At 52.7% G+C, this 18,905-nt stretch overlaps 1 protein-coding gene across 2 annotated transcripts in view; it reads left to right on the plus strand.

Moving 5' to 3' along the window:
* The window catches only part of IL11RA (interleukin 11 receptor subunit alpha), a 46,650-nt gene extending 30,013 nt beyond the window's left edge, over window positions 1-16,637 (plus strand). For both annotated transcript variants that reach the window (XM_070936028.1, XM_070936029.1), the window contains exons 2-13: window positions 5,505-5,604; window positions 5,810-5,870; window positions 8,764-8,930; window positions 9,508-9,622; window positions 11,066-11,098; window positions 11,887-12,053; window positions 12,995-13,158; window positions 13,360-13,501; window positions 14,122-14,217; window positions 14,472-14,574; window positions 14,946-15,028; window positions 15,865-16,637. In XM_070936028.1, coding sequence (XP_070792129.1) covers window positions 5,505-5,604; window positions 5,810-5,870; window positions 8,764-8,930; window positions 9,508-9,622; window positions 11,066-11,098; window positions 11,887-12,053; window positions 12,995-13,158; window positions 13,360-13,501; window positions 14,122-14,217; window positions 14,472-14,574; window positions 14,946-15,028; window positions 15,865-15,881 — 1,248 coding nt within the window. In that variant the 3' untranslated portion in view covers window positions 15,882-16,637. The remainder of the gene's footprint in view (window positions 1-5,504; window positions 5,605-5,809; window positions 5,871-8,763; window positions 8,931-9,507; window positions 9,623-11,065; window positions 11,099-11,886; window positions 12,054-12,994; window positions 13,159-13,359; window positions 13,502-14,121; window positions 14,218-14,471; window positions 14,575-14,945; window positions 15,029-15,864) is intronic.
* The last annotated feature ends 2,268 nt before the right edge of the window (window positions 16,638-18,905 follow it).

Below are 18,905 nucleotides of genomic sequence, written 5' to 3' on the forward strand. Positions count from 1 at the left end.
GGTTTATCTGGAAACACTTTCTAGCCTGATGCAGTCACATTCCCCCAGTTCCTTGGAGAATCCAGCCAGAAGGTTGGACTTGGCCCAGCTGTGTCATGTGGCACTGAGTCCCACAGCTGCCAAATAGATGAAAAGCCGTTTCTGAGCTGCCAACTCCAGGAGAAAGCAACTAGGCAGCTCAATTCTGTGATTTATGATGTTCTGGAAGGCAGGAAAGCTCTCCAGAGCCAAACCACACTTGGCTCTCCCTAGGGCGGTTGCTTCGTTGTTGGATTTGGCCGCCAAACGCCACCTGGCCCAAAAGGCCTTTTCCACATCTTCCAAGTGTGAACGAGGAAGCGTTCGGGGGACCGATTCAGATACAAGGAGTCCTCAACTTACGACCGTAACTGAGATCAGAATTTCTTGCTGTTAAGCAAGACGGTTGTTAAGTAAGTTGCGTCCAATGTTAGGACCTTTTTGCCAAAACTGTTAAGCGAATCGCTGCGGTTGTCACATGGTTGTTGAGTGAGTCAGTCCATCGTTAAGGGAATCCAGCTCCCCCCCCCAATTGATCTGGAAAGGTCGCAAATGGTGATTATATAACCGGGATTCTGCAAGCGTTGTAAATCCATGTTGGTTGCTGAATGCCCCAATTTTGATCATGTGAGGATATTGTGACGGTCATAAAGGAGAGGACCACAAATAAATCACTTTTTTCAGTGCCGTGGTAATTTTGAACCAATTGCTAAATGAATGGTTAGAATTCCAGGATTGCCCTATATTCAAATTCTTAAGATACTAGATTAGAATGGAATGGAATGGAATAGAATTAGAATTAGAATTAGAATTAGAATAGAATAGAATAGAATAGAATAGAATAGAATAGAATAGAATAGAATTAGAATTAGAATTAGAATTAGAATAGAATAGAATAGAACAGAACAGAACAGAACAGAACAGAACAGAACAGAACAGAACAGAACAGAACAGAACAGAACAGAACAGAATTCTTGATTGGCCAAGTGTGATTGGACACACAAGGAATTTGTCTTGGTGCACATGCTCTCGGAGTACATAAAAGACAAGATACGTTCGTCAAGAATCCTAAGGTACAACACTTAATGATAGTCATAGGGAACAAATAAGCAATCAGGAAACAATATCAATATAAATCATAAGGATACCAGCAACAAGGTTACAGTCATACAGTCGTAAGTGGAAGGAGATGGGTGGTGGGAACGATGAGAAGAGGAATAGTAGTGCAGACTTAGTGAATAGTCTGACAGTGTTGAGGGAATGAGTTGTTGAGCAGAGGGATGGCCTTCGGGGAAAAATCTGCATACAATGATAACAGACAAGAATAAGGTAATCCTTGATTTACGACCACAATTGAGCCCAACGTTTCTGTTGCTAAGCAAATCATTTGTTAAGCGAGTTTTGGTCATAAGTCCATTTAAGGATGCTTCTTAAGTCAATCACAACAGTTACCTTAGGACACTGCGACCGTCATAAATATGAGCCAGTTGCCAGGCATTTTAAGTTTGGATGCATGACTGGGGGGGGGGGGGTGATGCAACAGTCGTAAGTCATTTTTTTTCAGTGCTGTTGTAACTTTGAATGGTCACCAAATGAACGGTTATAAGTCGAGGACCAGGTGTCCTGATCAAGGAGAGCCATCCTGCTCTGCAGAGGCAAAGCTGATAGTGAAGATCCCTTTGGCTCTGCAGGTCAGGAGGGCTCCATGTCACCCTTGGGCCTCTAGAGATTGTGCAGTGTGTGCCAGTCCATGGTTGTGGCACCCGGGCGTGGCAGCTGCACCCTGATCGACTCTTCACTTAGAAGCTCACACAAAACACAAAACTGGTGGCAACTTCTGTTCCACTGGTTAATTGTTCTCACTGTTAGGAAGTTTCTCCTTAGTTCTAGGTTGCTTCTCTCCTTGATAAGTTTCTATCAATATAGAGCTGGAAGGGACCTTGGAGGTCTTCTAGTCCAACCCCCTGCTCATTTCCGACAAGTGGCTGTCCAGTCTCTTCTTAAAAACTTCCAGTGATGGAGCACCACAACCTCTGGAAGTAAACTGTTCCACTGATTAATTAACAGAATACCAGAGCTGGAAGGGAGCTTGGAGGTCTTCTAGTCCAACCCCTGTTCGAGCAGGAGACCTTAGACCAATGATGGCTAACCTTTTTGTCGTCGCGTGCCAAAAGGGGGGGGTAGTGGGGGGGGGATTGCACGTGCGCATGCCCACACCCATAATTCAATGCGCCCCATCCCCCCCACGCATGCGTGCGTGACCCCCCCCCCCCCGCTCTCCCCCTGCTTTTGGCACGCAATGACACGGTGGGCCCGGTATACCCATTTTTTGCCCTCCCCAGGCTCCAAGAGCCTTTCTAGGAGCCTGGGGAGAGTGAAAACAGCCCTCTGGAGGCCCTGAAACAGCTCGTTTCCTGACTTCCAGTGGGGCTGGAAGGCCCAAAAATCAGCTGGCCGGCACACACATGCGTGCTGGCCTGAGGTAGGGCAACGCTCGCGTGTCCACAGATATGGCTTTGTGTGCCACCCGTGCCATAGGTTCGCCATCACGGCCTTAGACATTTCTCTATACCAAGAGTCTGCTTGGCTCAGTCCAATCGTGGTTTGTTCTGTGGCTGTGCAAATGCCTGGCCATCCCTCCGCCTGCATTGTGGGAAGGGAACGGGTGTTTGCCACCTATTTTTTCAGCGGTTTCTAAGGAGAGAGAGCAGCCGAGAAGCAGGCCGGCCTTCCCTTCTTTGCAGATTTTCCGCCGTTTGCCCACCTCCCTCCCGGCCGCCTGTGGAATCTCCGTCTAAATAAACAGGCTGATCCATTATGGGCTGGAGATAATGTTGTTTTTTCCATGTCAAACGATTCCAGACTTCTCGGTTCACCCAAAAAAAATCTGTGCTGCCTGCTTGGGAGGAGCGGCAAGAAATCCAGGCTTAAAGGGGGTTTAGTCTCCCTCTCGGTGCCTGGGGGGAGAGAGGCAGAGACCCCCAGGCTGATCTCGGCTGTGGTTTGGGGGTTCAGGAGGGGCCGGGCTGCTGCAGATCAGAGCAGTGCTTCGTCTGGGGTTGTGATGGAGGAAATTCAGTGCAGACCAATTCAGCCTCAGTCCCGGTCCAGAGCCAGCAAATGGCAGAAATATTCCCATCCCCTTCCAAAATCTTGTCTTCGGTTCCTGAAGCTTTAATTTGTTTACTGCAGCGGTCCTCACAATCCCCCGTGGCGCCACCCTGATGCCTGCTTCTCTGCGCAGCGGGCATGGAATTGGCACCTGAGACGGGGCACACCTGCGGGGCTCAGCGGTTCATGCCAGGACATCCGGGGCTGAGCTGCTTGGAAGCTGAGTGGTGCCCTCTTGGAGAAACTGGGGGGGGGAGCCCTGACCAGCTTGTGGGGCAGTTTCAAAACTCAGCCGTCCTAGTGTGCTAAGGATGGGGGAGGGGAGGCAAGGGGGCTCTGTCAGAAGCAGCATTCTGGAGGGGAGGACAGGGACCCCTCACAGCTCTGGCTCTGATCAGATGCTAAAGCAAAAGAACTAGGTGGGACTCAGAATAACAGCGTTGGGAGGGACCTTGGAGGTCATCTAGTCCAACCCACTGCTTGAGCAGGAGACCCTATACCGTTCCGGACAAATGGTTGTCCGGTCTCATCTTAAAAACCTTCAGTGTTGGAGCACCCACAACTTCTGTAGGCAAGCCTTTCCACTGATTTAATAACAGAATAACAGAGTTAGAAGGGACCTTAGAGGTCTTCTAGTCTAACCCCCTGCTTGAACAGGAGACCCTATACCATTCTGGACAAATGGCTGTCCAATCTCTTCTTTAAAATCTCTTAAAAACTAGTTCCAGGTTGCTTGTCTCCTTGATTAGTTTCCATCTGTTGCTTCTTGTCTGGCTTTGAGGTGCTTTGGAGAATAGCTTGACCCCCTTCCTCCACTCTGGGGCAGCCCCTCAAATATTGGAAGATGCTATCATATCTCCCCTGGTCCTTCTCTTTACTAGAATAGAAGAACAGAACAGAAGAATAGAATAGAAGAGAAGAGGAGAAGAGAAGAGAAGAGAAGAGAAGAGAAGAGAGGAGAGGAGAGGAGAGGAGAGGAGAGGAGAGGAGAGGAGAGGAGAGGAGAGGAGAGGAGTGTGGCCAAGTGTAGCCTTCATACTTTTGTATATTTATACAAAGTCAGCTTATTGCCCCCACAATCCGGGTCCTCATTTATCTTTGTTGCTCTTCTCTGCACTCTTTCTAGCATCTCAACATCTTTTTTATATCATGGTGACCAAAACTAGATGCAGGATTCCAAGGGGGGCCTTATTAAGGCTGTTTAAAACTGTTTTAACACTTCAGGTCATCTTGATTTCATCCTTCCCTGTATTGGGCAGTTTCAGACCAAAAGCAGAGCCTTCTTTGTCTTTGGCAATCTTTTCTACCTGCAGTGCATTTCCTTCAGCATGGATACTGTGAGATCATCCAAACGGTCCCTGCTGTCCTGCTGCTGGGGAATTTTCTGCAGTCTGCATTTCTGGCTCCGGGGTCTCCATTAGCGCACATTATGAGTGGGTGGGGAGGGAGTTCCAGAGGAAATTCTGCCCTGCTGCAAAAATGCCTGGGGGTCTTGGGAGGGGGTGCCTGATATCTGCCACAGGGCTGTGGGGGAGGGAGGTGGGAGCTTGTGCATCATTGGGGAGGGTGAGAAAGGAAGAGAGGCGGGCCAGAGACCTGTGAGTGTGGGTCTGCTTTCTTTATCTTGGGTGCATTACTTAGATCATCAAAGGAAGGTAACAAAGACTGACTAAACAGCCCCCCCAAAAAAATACAGCCGATCTGGATCTCTCCCAGTGGCATGTGCCCAGCCCCTCACAGGTTGCTGTGCCCCCCACACCGAGCTTTTTGTCCCTAAGTGCAAGTGCCACCTTGGGAGGGGCCCCTCCCCTCCTTATCTCTTGAAACCAACCAAATGTGACACCTGCCCAGAGGGAGGAGGGGCGCCTCTATCTCCATTCCTGCCTGCCACCGATTTCTCCCGGTGCCAATGTTTGCCCAGCGGGAGCAGCTGTTTGAATTACCATGAACCATCGCCAGCGAAAAGCTGGGATGTTTTGGTCAGCCAGCCCCTCGTCCCTTGGACAGCCAGATCCTTCCTGATCTTTTGGGTGGATCTCTTTACAGGAAGGGAGGGAAGGAAGAACGAAGGAAGGAGAAAAAGAGGGGATGGAAGGAAGGAGAGAGGAAAGTTGGAAGGAAGGAAGGAAGGAAAGAGGAAGGAAGGGAGGGAGGCAGGGGAAAGAAGATAGGAGGGAGGGAGGAAGAGAAAGAAAAGAAAGAAAGAAAGAAAGAAAGAAAGAAAGAAAGAAAGAAAGAAAGAAAGAAAGAAAGAAAGAAAGAAAGATCACCTGGTTTGGAACAGGGACCCTGACAGCATTCCAATTTTAGCACTCAGCCTCCTGATGTTCTTTTTTCTTCCTTCTCTTCCCCCCCCTCTCCCCCCGGTCTCTTAGATGCTGAGCCTCACCGGCTGGGTGAGCAGAGGGCTGGTCCTTTTTGCCATGGTGCTCACAACCGCCTCCATCACCACATCAGGAGAATGGGGAGAAGACGGTGAGCCCCACCTTCAGCCCTGGCTGGGAGGGCTGCCTGCAGAGGGCAGGGGGGCAGGGGCACTTTTGGCCGAAACCACCCACCCCCCTTCGTAAAGGGGAGGGAAGAGGGACTGCAAGGCCAAAGACGTAGCTGCTGCAACCTTCTCCAACAGCCTGGAGCTCCCTGGAGCATCCAATCTTATGCTTCGGGGCTTTTCTTCCAGGGGTGACCTATGCCGAGCTGGGGAGTGACGTGGTCCTGACCTGCCCCGGAGCAAACGCAAGGTAGGTACCTGAGCAGGCCCGATCCTGGTCCCATCCAGGTGTCTTGTGCAGGATCTGTCCAAAGGAGAGTCGGAAGACCCCCCAAGTGACCCCTAAGGCAGTTGAAGGTACCTTGCTGTCCAGCCCAGTTTACAACGAGTCTCTTAAAACATAATAGAATAGAATAGAATAGAATAGAATAGAATAGAATAGAATAGAATAGAATAGAATAGAATAGAATAGAATAGAATAGAATAGGCTGGAAGGGACCTTGGAGGTCTTCTAGTCCAGCCCCCTGCTCAGGCAGGAGAACCTGTATTATTTTAGATAAGTGGCTGTCGAGTCTCTTCTTGAAGACCTCCAGTGATGGAGCACCCACAACTTCTGGTGGCAAGCAGTTCCTCTGGTTAATTATCCTCACGGTTAAGAAGTTTCTCCCTAATTGTTCCCTCCCTTTCTATATGCAGCAGCTTGCCCTGCCAGTTTTGATGGCGTTGCAGTTTCTTCCTTGTTGAGTCCTTGATTATTGTTTTCCTCCTGATCATTTGTCTGGTGCTGATGCCTGTTTCTCTGTCTGCCAGAAGGGACATGCGCTGGTGTTTTGGTTTCCTTCCTAGATTGTTTTAATTGTCACTTTTGAAGGTGGTGTAAATGTGGACATGTTGACAAACCAGTTTGGATTCAGGTATCTCTTTGCTTGTGGGTTTCAGAGTGAGCGTTTTTTCAAAATTAGTCTTAGGGATGCAGCCTTGATGTGGGTTGCCAGCGTTTTTGTGTGTTCTGGGCAAGAGTTTGTTCCAGAGGCTCCTTGAGGTTCTCTCTTGTTTAGTCTGAGCTGAGCATCCAGGACCATTAGCCGCATCGTTTTTCAGCTGCTTTGTTGAGCTATTTTTCCATCCAGCTGGGCAGCATATCGGAGGTTTGTGTTTGACCCTGGTGGGCAGAGATGCTGTCCCGGGTATTCCTGCAGAAAGAGCCCTGGATCCCCACTGGAGGTTTGCCTACATGCACATTTCTCTCGTTTAACGGCTTTCTGAAGCCTTTCGTGCCCTTATGTGGCAGCCCTTGGGTCCCTGGGGCTCTCGGAGCTTGGATGTTGTCTGGTAACCAAGTTTTTTACCTATCTTTATCCATGTTTTCCCGAAAATAAGGCCCTGTCTTATATTTTTTTTTGAACCCTGAAATAAGCACTTGGCCTTATTGCCATGCGCTCAAAAGCCCGATTGGGCTTCTTATCAGGGGACGTCTTATTTTGGGGGAAACAGGATAGGTAACCTCATCAGTGCTAGAAGGGAGGGAGGTTTGCAGGGAGGAGGAAGAAGAGGAGGAGGAAGAGAAGAAAAGAAGGAAGAGGAGGACTGGCGTCCTTGTTGCTCTCTGAGTTTGGTGGTTTTCTTGCAGACGTTTCATTATGTGACTAGGGAACATCATCAGTAGGAGGGAATATGGGGCTTGGTCCCTATTTATTAGGATTGCAAGTTTTCTAGGCTCCCCCCCAAAATGCTCCAGGATTTCCAGAAGCTCAGTATTCAGACCAATCAGCCATCATTTGACACATAGAGATAAACTACATTTACACATCATTCAAAAGAATAAAAAACTAAGAAGGAAACAAAAAGGCCAGTATTCCTTAAGCAAGGATTAACTCCAGACAAACAAGTAAAAAACAATACCCAACATCAAGGAAGTACTAGGAAACAAAACCCCACACTCATTCGTACTGATGATGTGACCCAGTGAGGTTATGAAATGTCTGCACAAAAACAGCCAAGCTCAGAGAGCAGCATAGTTCAACCCTGAGCTACAAATATTTTCTTCTATTTGAAGGACCCCTTTTGATCTTCTGCCCCAGACCTACCAGTTTTGAGCTCCTGCTGTTGTCTAAAAGTGTCTTTCGAAAAAAGCATATCTGCCTTTCCTAAAGCATCCCTCAAATTTTTTTAGTTTTATATAAACCATTTGGGAAAAATAAACCCTAGATTGAGTTTCAGAGGTTTTAAGGGAGTATATTTCAAATACAGAGGAATATTCCCCCATCTGTGCCAGCCTGGGGCATGCCCGGTCTAGCAGGCCATTCATGCCTGTGGTGGGAAACCAGCTCTCCGCATAGGAAACCACAAGGGAAACAGCCGGTCACTTCGCCCTTCTTCGCCCCGTCTTGTGGGCATTGACACTGAAAGGGCCCCAGAAGCCTTCCCGCTGGGGAAAGTCCTTGGCCGCCTTGTTTCTCCTGAACTTAACTGTCCTTTACTCCCCCTCCCCACCCCCCCCAAAAGAAACCTCTGCCTTGCCAGCTGGCCGTTGTGAAGGGACGCTGCCTTTGGTTCAGAATCCGAATAGCGCTGGAAGGGACCTTAGAGGTCGTCTAGTCCAACCCCCTACTCAAGCAGGAGATGCTACACCATTTCAGACAAGGGTTTGTCTCTTCATACGTAGTTCTCCTTTAGTTCTTTAGTTTATTTAGTTAGTTGGTTAATTGCTTTAGTTCTGCTGAAGGCTGGCTCTTGAAGGCAGCTGCAGGGAAGGACCTCAAGAGGGATGGATTGGGAGGGGGGGCAGCATTGGTAGCAGTTGGTGGGCACCCCTTTCAGAGAGGGGCAGTCAGTTGGGGGCACCGTGCAGCTTCTCCTTGGCAGCAATTGTTGGGCACCCCATTCAGAGATAAGAAGTCAACTGGGGAGAACTCGCAGCTTAGATGTACACTAATTAATGTACACTAATTGGCATACATTAAAATGAAATTTCATTGCATCCCAAAGCGTCTCCATCTCCAATATACACTACATAAACATGACAACTAAATGAATCAATACAAAACCATGCACAGACCCACCTATACTGCTCTTTGAGAATGTGGGATGGGCCCCTGGGGGTCTCCTCCCCTGGCCTCACGGCAGCTCTTTGGTCTCCTCAGCTCCTTGAGCAGGTGGCAGCGGAATGGGGGCTCCGGGCTGCCCACGGACTCCAAGGTCCAGCAGGGCCAGCTGCTCTTGAGCCACGTGGACCTCTCCTCCGAAGGCACCTACAGCTGCCAGGATGGTGGTGGGCTTCTCCTGGGCTCCGTTGCCCTCCGAGTTGGCCGTAAGTCTGGGTCTCATGTGGGAGAGAATCGTATTTGCCTGGGGGATGGGGGGAAGGGGCATTCTGAACTTCTCCGGGTTAAGGAAGCCACTGAGTGGTGAACTGTGGGTGGGGTACAGGTAGTCCTCAGCTTACAAAGTTGCAACAGCACTGAAAAAACTGATTTATGACTGTTTTTCACACTTACGACCATTGCAGCATCCCCAGGGCTCAAAATTCAGACGCTTGGCAACTGACTTGTGTTTATGACGGTGACACTGTCCTGGCATCCTGTGAGCCCCCTTTTGCAACCTTCTGACAAGCAAAGGCGATGGGGAAGCCAGGTTCCCTTCACGATCGTGTGACTAGCTAACAAACTGCAGTGATTCGCTTAACAGCAGTGGCAGGAAAAGCTCGTCAAATGGGACAAAACTCACTTAACAACTGCCTCGCTTAGCAGCAGAAATTGGGGCTCAGATGTGGTCATAAGTTGAGGGCTATCTGTACCTGTCATGGTGAGCCACCTGCAGAACCGGAGAGGCGCTGATCTGGGGACCCTTCCCACTAATTGTTGCCGTGCCTCCCTCCTTGCCCGCAGGACTCCCTGGGCCGCCCTCCGTCTCCTGCCGAGCTTCCAACTATGAGAACTTCTCCTGCTTCTGGACACCCAGCATTGAGACGCACCTGCCCACCAGATACATCACCAGCTACCTGTACGTCCAGGGAGATTCTCCATCCTCCAGGTCATGGTCGTCCCAAAGGTGCTTTTTCCAAAAGGCCGCTGGACAAAAAAACAAGAGTCAAAAGGGACCTTGGAGGTCGTCTAGTCCTGTCCTCTGCTCAGGCAGGAGACCCTTAATATTCCAGACAAGTGGTTGTCCAATCTCTTCTCAAGAACCCCCAGTGATGAAGCACCCACAACTTCTGGTGGCAACTTCCATCCCACTGATCAATAGTTCTAACCATCAGGAAATCTCTCCTCAGTTCCAGGTTGCTTCTCTCCTTGATTAGTGGTTGTAAGTTGACCATCCAGGAGACTTAAGACCACTAGAAAGTCCAGAAAATTGTAAGTTGCCTTTTGGAAAAAGTACCTTCAGGAGACCAGATATCTGTACATCTGTGAGGGTGGGCTGGGTTGTGCAGGAGCCGAGGACTGTGAAGGGCTCTTTGGGGGAGAGGGTGGGGGGGTCTGTGGAGGGGAGGGGGAGACATATGGGGCCAGGAGCATATTGGAGAGGGGGAGCTGGAGGGACAGAGAGGAGATGAAGAAGAAGAAAAGGCCTCTTCCTCCTCTTCCTTTATGGTCCTTCTGCTCCAGCTGAGGACCTTATAATAGAATAACAGAGTTGGGAGGGACCTTGTAGGTCATCTAGTCCACCACCACCACCACCCCGCCCAAGCAGGAGACCCTCCATCATTTCTGACAGATGACAGTCCAGGCTCTTCTTCAAAGCTTCCAGTGGTGAAGCTCCCCGGACTTCTGAAGGTCCTCTCCCAAGCCCCGCTTGGAACAAACGAAGACTTTTCCCCAAACATCTCCAGAAGGTCTCCATTGCGCCTTCCGAACGGACAGTCAGAGGAAGGCTGGTCTCCTCAGCCACGGGGGAAGGCGGCCTGCACCTTCTCCTTTGGCCCTGGAGCCCGGCCTTCCTCTTGAGTATCCGTTCGGAAGGCGAGGGGAGCCCTGACTGCCGGGGGACAGTCCTGAACGGAGCCATCACCGGTGCCGAGAAGGCTAGTCTAAGGACCACCATCTTCACCCCAGCAGCCAGTGGGGGAGAGGCGTCTTGGGTGGAGTGGGGCCACGATTAGCAAGGCCATGAGACACAACTGGGGGACTTTTGCTGGGCTTGTATTAAGGTGGGGGGAGGGGGGAGACCCCCTGCCTGGTTTCTTAGCCAGGTCCAGCTCGAAGGAGGCAGCCACGGCCCAGTGGCCCTTTCAGCCCACGTGGGAATAGGAGGCTGCCCGCCCCGTGGGGTCCTCTTCTCCAGAAGGAGACCCTCTGCTCCCCTTTGCTGCCTCGGGGGTGGCCAGTCGGGGTCCTGGGGAAAAGGCCTGGCGTTTCTTCCAGGTGCCCAGGGGGTGAAGGAGGGTCCAGTTGGACCTCCCCTCTTCTCCCTTCTCTTTCTCATTTCCTCTTTCTCGTTTCCCAGGACGAAACAGCTGCCCGGCGGTGACAAGTCGAGGTAGGTCCTGCGCTTTGGCAGTTCAGGGGTGAGGAAAGAAGACAAAATACGTTGCCTTTGGGGCAGCTGCAGGGAAGTGGGGTGCAGAGTTGGCAGAGTTTTATAAGGGGAGCTTGAAGTGTCTACATGCTAGGGTGACACTTGAGGGGCATGTGCATGTGTGTGTGTGTAGGTATGTTTATTCTTGTGAACATGCAGTTCCTCCGGGAGACCTAATTTAATTGACTCTGTTTATGTTTGCAGACCTTATCTTTTGATATGTGGATTGGGTCTGTGTAACATGTTTGGGGGTTTGCTAATTTTAGTTGGTTAACAGATTCTCAGACCATCGTGGATTCTGTCAATGGTTTAAGGGAGGATGGAAGCAGTATAAAGAATAAGATATATTTGTTTTCTCAGGTTTTCGCGGGTGTTTGTATGTAGGTCTTTGGTTATTCGGGTCTTCTCCCACGTAAAATTGGAAGTGTCTTGGCGACGTTTCGGCTTCCTGGAAGCACGAAGCCGAGAACACCAGCCTGAAGATGACGAATGAGACTTCGTCGAAACGTCGCCAAGACACTTCCAATTTTACGTGGGAGAAGACCCGAATAACCAAAGACCTACAATAAGATATATCTGGATACAAAACTTCTCACAAGGTTTATTGTCAAGCCGGATAACGCCACCAGTTTGAGTAAACTTCTTTCCCAGATTGTGGACTTGCGGCTGGGGATTATGGGAGTTCACGTCGTAATTTCTCCTTGGCCAAGAGCTTAGAGGACGAACGCTTTCTCTTGCCTCTGTGCCAGCAGGTCCCCGGTCATCCGTGTGGGTCCGTGTGTCCAGGATCCCGGCCTCCCCCTCTCCTGCACCGTCGGCAAGTCCCAGTTCTGGAGCTCATACCGTGTGAATGTGACGGAGGTGAACCCGCTGGGCTCCAGCTTCGCCCTGCTGGACATCATTGCCCACAGCATCAGTAAGGCCCGCATCAGTTCATCCTCGTTTAGCGACCAGCCACCAGGGCGTTAAGTGAAGCCGTTGCTAAGTGAAACTGCCAATGTGCTTACGATCCCCCTTCAGCTGTCCTTTGCTTTACAGTTAGTCCTCAACTTACGACCACAATTGAGCCCAACAGGTTTCTGTTGCTAAGTGAGACAGTTGTTAAGTGAGTTTTGCCCCCGTTTACGTCCTTTCTTGCCCCCGTTCTTAAGTGAATCACTGCAGTTGTCAACTTAGTCACACGGTTGTTAAATGAATCCAGCTTCCCCGTTGACCTGGCTTGTCAGGAGGTCGCAAAAGGGGTCACGACTGTGACGTCGTAAATACGAGTCAGTTGCCAAGTTTCTGAATTTTGATCATGTGGCCAAGGGGGATGCTGCAGTGGTTGCAAGTGTGAAAAACGGTCATAAGTCACTTTTTTCAGGGCCGTTGTAACTTTGAATGGTCACTAAATGAACTGTTGTAAGTGGAGGATTACCTGTATGTATATAATCAGAGCAAAACATTATAAAAATACAAATTTATCAGCTATAAATAAAGCTAAAAGAGAGGGAGGGAGAGAGGGGGGGATCTGTTATTAATCTCAACCCCCCCCCTCCCCCATGTGAAGCCCCCTCCCTTGGAGCCCCAGGCCAACTGGCAGAGTCTTCAGGCTTTTGCAGGAGGCCGGGGGGGGGGGGTCGGGGCTGACCTCACACTGGGGGGGACAAGAGCCACGGCAGAGAGGGACCTTCTGGACCCCTCCCCCAGCCAGAATACCCTTCCTCCTCCGCCAGAGTGGGGGGGACTAGTCCCCCAAGAGTGAGATGGTACCCCAGTGTACCCAGATAAGGGGAGCTTGGGCCCAGATAATGGGGAAAGGCCTGGTTTGTTCCCCCTTCGGAGTCTCAGCTCCCTCCTCCTCTGCCTCCCCTCCAGCCAAGCCAGATCCACCAGAGCGTGTCCGGGTGGAGCCGGTGCCCCTGGCCCCCCGGCGGCTGCGCGTCAGCTGGGAGTACCCCTCCTCGTGGCCCAAGGAGCCTTCCTTCCAGCTCCACTTCCGGCTGCGCTACCGGCCCCTCCTTCACAACTCCTGGTCAATGGTGAGTCCAGAGGGTGCAGGGGTGGGGGTGGGGTCTCAGGTATTGGGGGGGGGGACTCCCTGCTTGCACATGGATCCTATGTGCCCTTCCCGGAATGCGCCCCACGCATTTGGGGTGGCTGGTGGAGGGGGGGCAGCAGTCAGTTCAGAGGGGCTGGGGTCAGTGGGTGGGGCTGATGGGGGCCACCTCTTGACTTGGCAGGTGGAGACCAGCAACGTGTCCGAGGTGATCACGGATGCCGTCATGGGCCTGGAGCACACGGTCCAGGTGAGCGCCAAGGACTTCCTGGATGCTGGCAGCTGGAGCGAGTGGAGCCCGGAGGCGCGAGGCTGGCCGGCTGCAGGTAAGGGCAGGGAAAGGGCACCACCTGGAGGGAACGAGGAGAGGAGAACTGGGCAGTGGAAGAGGGCTGGGAATGGGGTGGGGTGGGGGAGTAAATCTTGGGCAGATGTTAAAATAGGAGAGACCTACAAGGTGGACCTTGACTTACGATGACAATTCAGCCAAAAACTTCTGTTGCTAAGGGAGACAGTTGTTAAATGAATTTTGCTTCAGAGCCGTTGCTTCAGCCAAAGGAAGATGAAGAGTGGCAGAAGGCAGGAGCCCCTTCTGACAGGGGTGGGGTGTGGGCTCCAGATCTGTGGGGCAAAAGGGCTGGGGATTCTGGGCCTGGTGTGATCGCTCTGGGCCCCCTCGGTGGGTATTGGTCGGCCTTCTTAGTCTCTACACCAGAGGTGGGCAACTATGCAACTTTAGGACCTGTGGACTTCAATTCCCAGAATTCCTGAGCCAGCTGGGTTGCCGCCAGGAATTCTGGGGGTTGAAGTCCACAGGTCCTAAGTTTCCCATAGTTTTTCCATTCCTGCTCTCCATGTAGCCAGTGGGTCAGGCAGTGGGGAGGACCGTGTCCCCCACCTTGCATTTTCTCAAGCGGTCCAGTTTTGGGTCTCTTCCCTCCTGCAGGACAGGTCGCTGAGCCCAGCGAAGCTGCTCCGGACACCGTTGAACTGGACCCGCCAGCCGAAGAGCCCTCTCCAGCCCCCGACAACAAGCCAGTCGGTATGTGGGGGGCCTGAAACCGAGGTCGGCAAGGAGAGCGAGCACTTCAGTCCCCGGATATTTGCTTTGAAGGATGAAGATTCCCCCGGGGCAAAAGAGCTCCCGTGGCTGTGTGTGTGGCCCTGCAGCCCCCTTTTGCTGCCCTGGTCTGGCCTGGGCCCCCACCGCCTCTGCCCTCGACTTGTAAGGGCCCGGGCGAGAGCTGGCGGGTGCCTGCAGGGTGACGGAGCTGAAGGGACGTCTTCTGTCTCCAGCAGGGCAGGGGGACTCCATGGAGATGGTGGCAATGCTGGTGTCGCTCGGGGTCTTCGCCTTCTTCGCCCTGGTGGCCCTGCTGCTCTTTGCCTTCCTGGTGTGGTAGGTGGAAAACCTGGAGATGGGGTGGCCGGGCTGGAGCGTCCGCTTGCCCTCTGGGCTTGGCAAGGAGCCTCGGTCTGGGCGGAGAAGCCTTGTAGGAGGACCTCTATGGAGATGCCGCCATGCGGGTCATGGGTGTCTCAACGGTGCTTTTCCCAAAGGCAGCTGGGACTTCTTGCTTTTTTCCTCCCATATGTGTTGCTTCTCATCCAAGGAGCTTCCTAAGAATGGGCTGCTTGGATGAGAAGCGAAACATTTTCAAGAGAAGCACCAAGAAAGTCCAGCTGCTGTTTGGGAGAAGCACCTGGAGGACTTGTTGGAAAAATTTCTCCATCTTTCTCCTTCTCTCTCTCCTCTCTTTCCATGGAAAGGATCCGGGCGAAGAAGCAGAGCAAAGAGGCCGACAAACACCAGGAGCTGCTCTCCACTGCCACCCACCTGAAGGCCTTGCCAAGTGAGTACAGCTCCCCCCCCCTCGGTTGGTGGGACCCCCTCAAGAAGGGGGCTCAGGTCCCATGCAGGGAACAATTGGGACCCTGCTGGGGAGAGGATCATGGAGGAATGATCAAATCAGGGCAGATCACTATATATAAGCAAAGAGAAAACTCCACACACCCCTTCTAGCACTGATGGTGTTACCTAGCTGGGTCATGAAACGTTTGCAAGAAAACAATTAAGCTCAGAGAGCACCAAGGACCCCCCAGTTCAATCCTGAGCTGCAAACATTCTCTTCCGTTGCTATCAAATCAGTGGTAACAACTCTTTTGGGGGGGCTCCCGATCCATTGGAAGCGTGTTTCAGCCTTTGGTAGATGGAAGGTTTCCATGGCTCATGGCTGGTCTCCAAAATTAAATTGTTTTTAATCCCGTCAGTTCAGGCCAGAGGTGACTGGAGAGGCCCTGCAGCTGGACGGTCAAGAAATTAAGGGTGCATGCTCCTTAAAGGGCCTCTCGGGGATCCAGATGTGTTGTGGGCAGAAGTGGCCTTGGTCCACAGCACAAAGCAAGTGGCTGCTTGAGCTGAAGTAGGCTGGGAATTTGGGGGGTCCAGTTGGTGATATGCTGCCTGTCCTAGGAGAAATGCAAGCACAGCTTCCCTCCAGAAGTTGTGGGTGCTCCATCACCGGAAGGTTTCAAGAAGAGAGTGGGTGGCCACTTGTCTCCTGCTTGAGCAGGGGGGTTGGACTAGAAGACCTCCAAGGTCCCTTTCTATGACCTAAGGCAGATGTTGGTTTCCGTTCTGTCTTGACCAGCCTCCCCCTCCTCTCTCCCTCCCTCCCTCTCTCTGCAGAAGGCCAGATCTTGTAGCACAGCTCTGCCTCCGCTTGGCAGATCAGCCTCCTCCCCCAGCCAGGGGACCACGGACCTCCCCCACTGCAGCTGCTGTTGATTCTCCAGGGCGTGTGACCCGGGCACCCTGCCCTCCCCGGCCACCTTGGACCTGCTGCTTATCTGCTGGGACTTGGCATCGGTGGCCCGGCTAGTCCCCACCCTCTGCTGCTGCAGACAGGCTGCCTGCCGGAGGCTGCTGAGTCTGGACTCGTCGGGGAGCAGCCGGTTGGAGAAGGGGCGCTGTTGGCTGGGCTGGGCTGAGCTCCTGGCCCCCCCGTCTCCCCCGTGAAGCTGAAGCTCAGCAGATTCAGACCCAGACCCAGGCTCCTCGGGACGGCCGTGCTGAGAGAGCGAGAGAGAGAGCAGCCTGGCAGGAGACCAGAAAGAGCTTTTGGCCCAAGGGGAGGAGGACAGCCAGGCAGAGCGGAGGCAACGGCAAAGACCTCCCCGTGTGCCAGTTGTGGGGCTGTGTGTGTGTGTGTGTGTGTGTGCAGATACATCTGTGCTTGGTTTGGTTCAGAGAATTAAATTTCAAATGTGGGTTTTTTAATGAATCTTGGGCAGTGCAAACCTTCCTTGCGTGGAGAAGATGCCGGGTTCTGCTACTCCCTGGCCAGAGGGCTGAGGACCCCCCACCACTGCCTCTTACAGCGCCCCCTGGCTGTGAGAGCCAAGTGCCAACCGCAAAGGCCAGAGGAAGATGGGCAGAGAGGTTGGCGTGTCCTGCAGAGGGAGAGGCGTGTCCTGCAGAGTCAATGGCTGCTCGAGAGGACTTCCAGCCCTGGAGGAGCCCTGGCATGCAGGAGGGGGGCACCTTTCCAGGCACCCTGCTTGCTTCTCCCCCAAAGGAAGACCGAAGGCAAACGTCCGGAGTTGGGGGAGCAGAGGGGTGCTTGGCCAGCACAAGAAGCTCCACCTCCTGACACCGGCCAGGCACCACCATGGAGGTGGCCTTGGGAGGGCAGGAGGGGGAGACGGGCAGTGGGCAGCCTCATCCGAATGGGGTCACTGCAGGCTGGTTTGTAGGTTTGCCCCTGGGTGGGCTACTCTTTGCCACGGCCACCAGACCTTCGGGGAATGAGACCCCCAAAGGTGGGGGGTCCTCTCTGGAACATGCAGGGCTCGATTGGAGAGGAAGAGGGGGAAAGGGGGGGGCTGCCTCTCTTTCCTGGATCCCTGCATCAGCCCAGGGGTGGAACAAGGCAGCTGCCCTGAGTTCGAGAGAGATTGGGCCGGGGACCATCCCAGCCGGAGACCCAGGGCAGGTTGCCAGAAATGAGAGGACGGCTGTGGACTAAGACCAGGCTAAAGAGACTAGAATCCTAGGGCTGGAAGGGTCCTTGGAGGTCATCTAGTCCAACCCCTTGCTCAAGGCTGGAGTCCTTACCCCATCCCAAGTCAAATGGTTCCTCGATCTGTTTTCGAAAACCTCCAGTGATGGAAGCTACTTTGAGAGGTTGTGTGAATAAAGGTCTTGCAGGCGCCCTGTGAGGAAGGAGAACCAGGTCCATCTTGCGGACAGAGGGCCTTTGGGGGCCCAGCCATTGCCTTGCTCAGCAGAGGGGAGTTAGCGAGTGGCTCCTTCGAGGGGCCTCCGACAACTTAGGGACAAGAGTTACACTCACATCGAAGAAATGGGGGAACAGAATCATTTTTAAAAGGATGAAAAAGGAGGGACCGAAGGAAACGTGAATGACAAAAAATGAAATAATTTTTAAAATTATTTTAAATAATGGAATTGTTGAATTGTCCCGCAGCGAGTTGGCCCGTGTCAAGTTGGCCGTGGCGATTTGTCCCGTTCCATCCACAGAGCGTGGGTGGGTGGCCACTGCACAGACCCCAACGGCTAGTTTAGAATTTTCTGCCCTAGTCCTCGCCCACCTTCCCAATTTGCTGGGGCATGAGGCTCCAAGCTGGGGAGGGGGCCACGGGGAGCAGCCCAAGGCTTCTGGCTTCTCCAGAGACTTTGGCTGTGCCAGGCTGGCCTGGGCTTGTCCAGAGACGCCAGGCAGCCAAGCGGTGTGGCGGGAGAGATGTCAGCCCTTGGCAAATCCCACAGCCAGAAAACGGGTGGAAATTTCCTGAGATGAAGGTCTTGAGTGCCAGATGGGCGGAGAGGCTAAAAATAGCCGGGAACAGGCTCTCCTGCCAGGAGCTGCCCTGGCCGGCCTCCCGGATGGCTCACGGCAGCCCTGCCTGCCAACGGGTGGCTACCTTGGAATGTGGGTGGGGAGGGAACCTGCATCCCAAAAGGCTCGTTTGTATCATTCAAAGCTGGGGTTCGGGGAGATGATAGGCCCTGGGGGGGGTTGCTGGATGGCGGTTCTGGGGTCCTGCCAGGGAGGAACGGAGGCTGTGATGAGAATTGGGGCTGTCTGGGCAGGAGGGCACCCAGGGTTTGGGGCGTGAGATTTATGCTGCTCGTAAGGGAATTCGGCAATGAGTGAAATACCTAATCTGCTTTCAAAGAGGTGTCTGTGCTTGGCGGGGGTGGAGGGGGGCAGAAGGATCCAGGGGGTTCGTTTAGTCTGGGTGTGTTATAAACCACAAACCTCCCAAAAGTTTGGAAGCGGGGGGAATCAAGCCATTCATGCCTCCCCCAACAACTGGCCTGCAGCAGAGCACCGAGAATAACAGAGTTGAAAGGGGCCTCGGAGGTCTTCTAGTCCAACCCCTCAAGCAGGAGACCCCATACCATTTCAGAGGAATGGCTGTCCATCTCTTCTTAAAATCCAAGTAAGGGCAAACCTTGGCCAAATTCCATTCAAGCATTCAAGCATTGCCAAACAGCAGCCTACATCTGGGCTCTTCTTCAGCAGTGAAGCTGGACGTGGCCTGGCCAGAGACTTGGACTGAGCTCTTTGCAGTTTCAGGTCCTGGAGATAAAAGTCCATTCCACCATCTGCTCTACAGGAAGGCAGATTTAATAGGACACAACCCCACCCCCAAAGGAGAAACAGCCAGGTGTGCCCTGTTGTGCCACAAATATTCTAGCTATCA

This window comes from Pituophis catenifer, unplaced genomic scaffold (genome assembly GCF_029215685.1).
Source record: "Pituophis catenifer annectens isolate HBS135680 unplaced genomic scaffold, rPitCat1.0.hap2 SCAF_2, whole genome shotgun sequence".
NCBI classification, from domain to species: Eukaryota; Metazoa; Chordata; class Lepidosauria; order Squamata; family Colubridae; genus Pituophis; species Pituophis catenifer.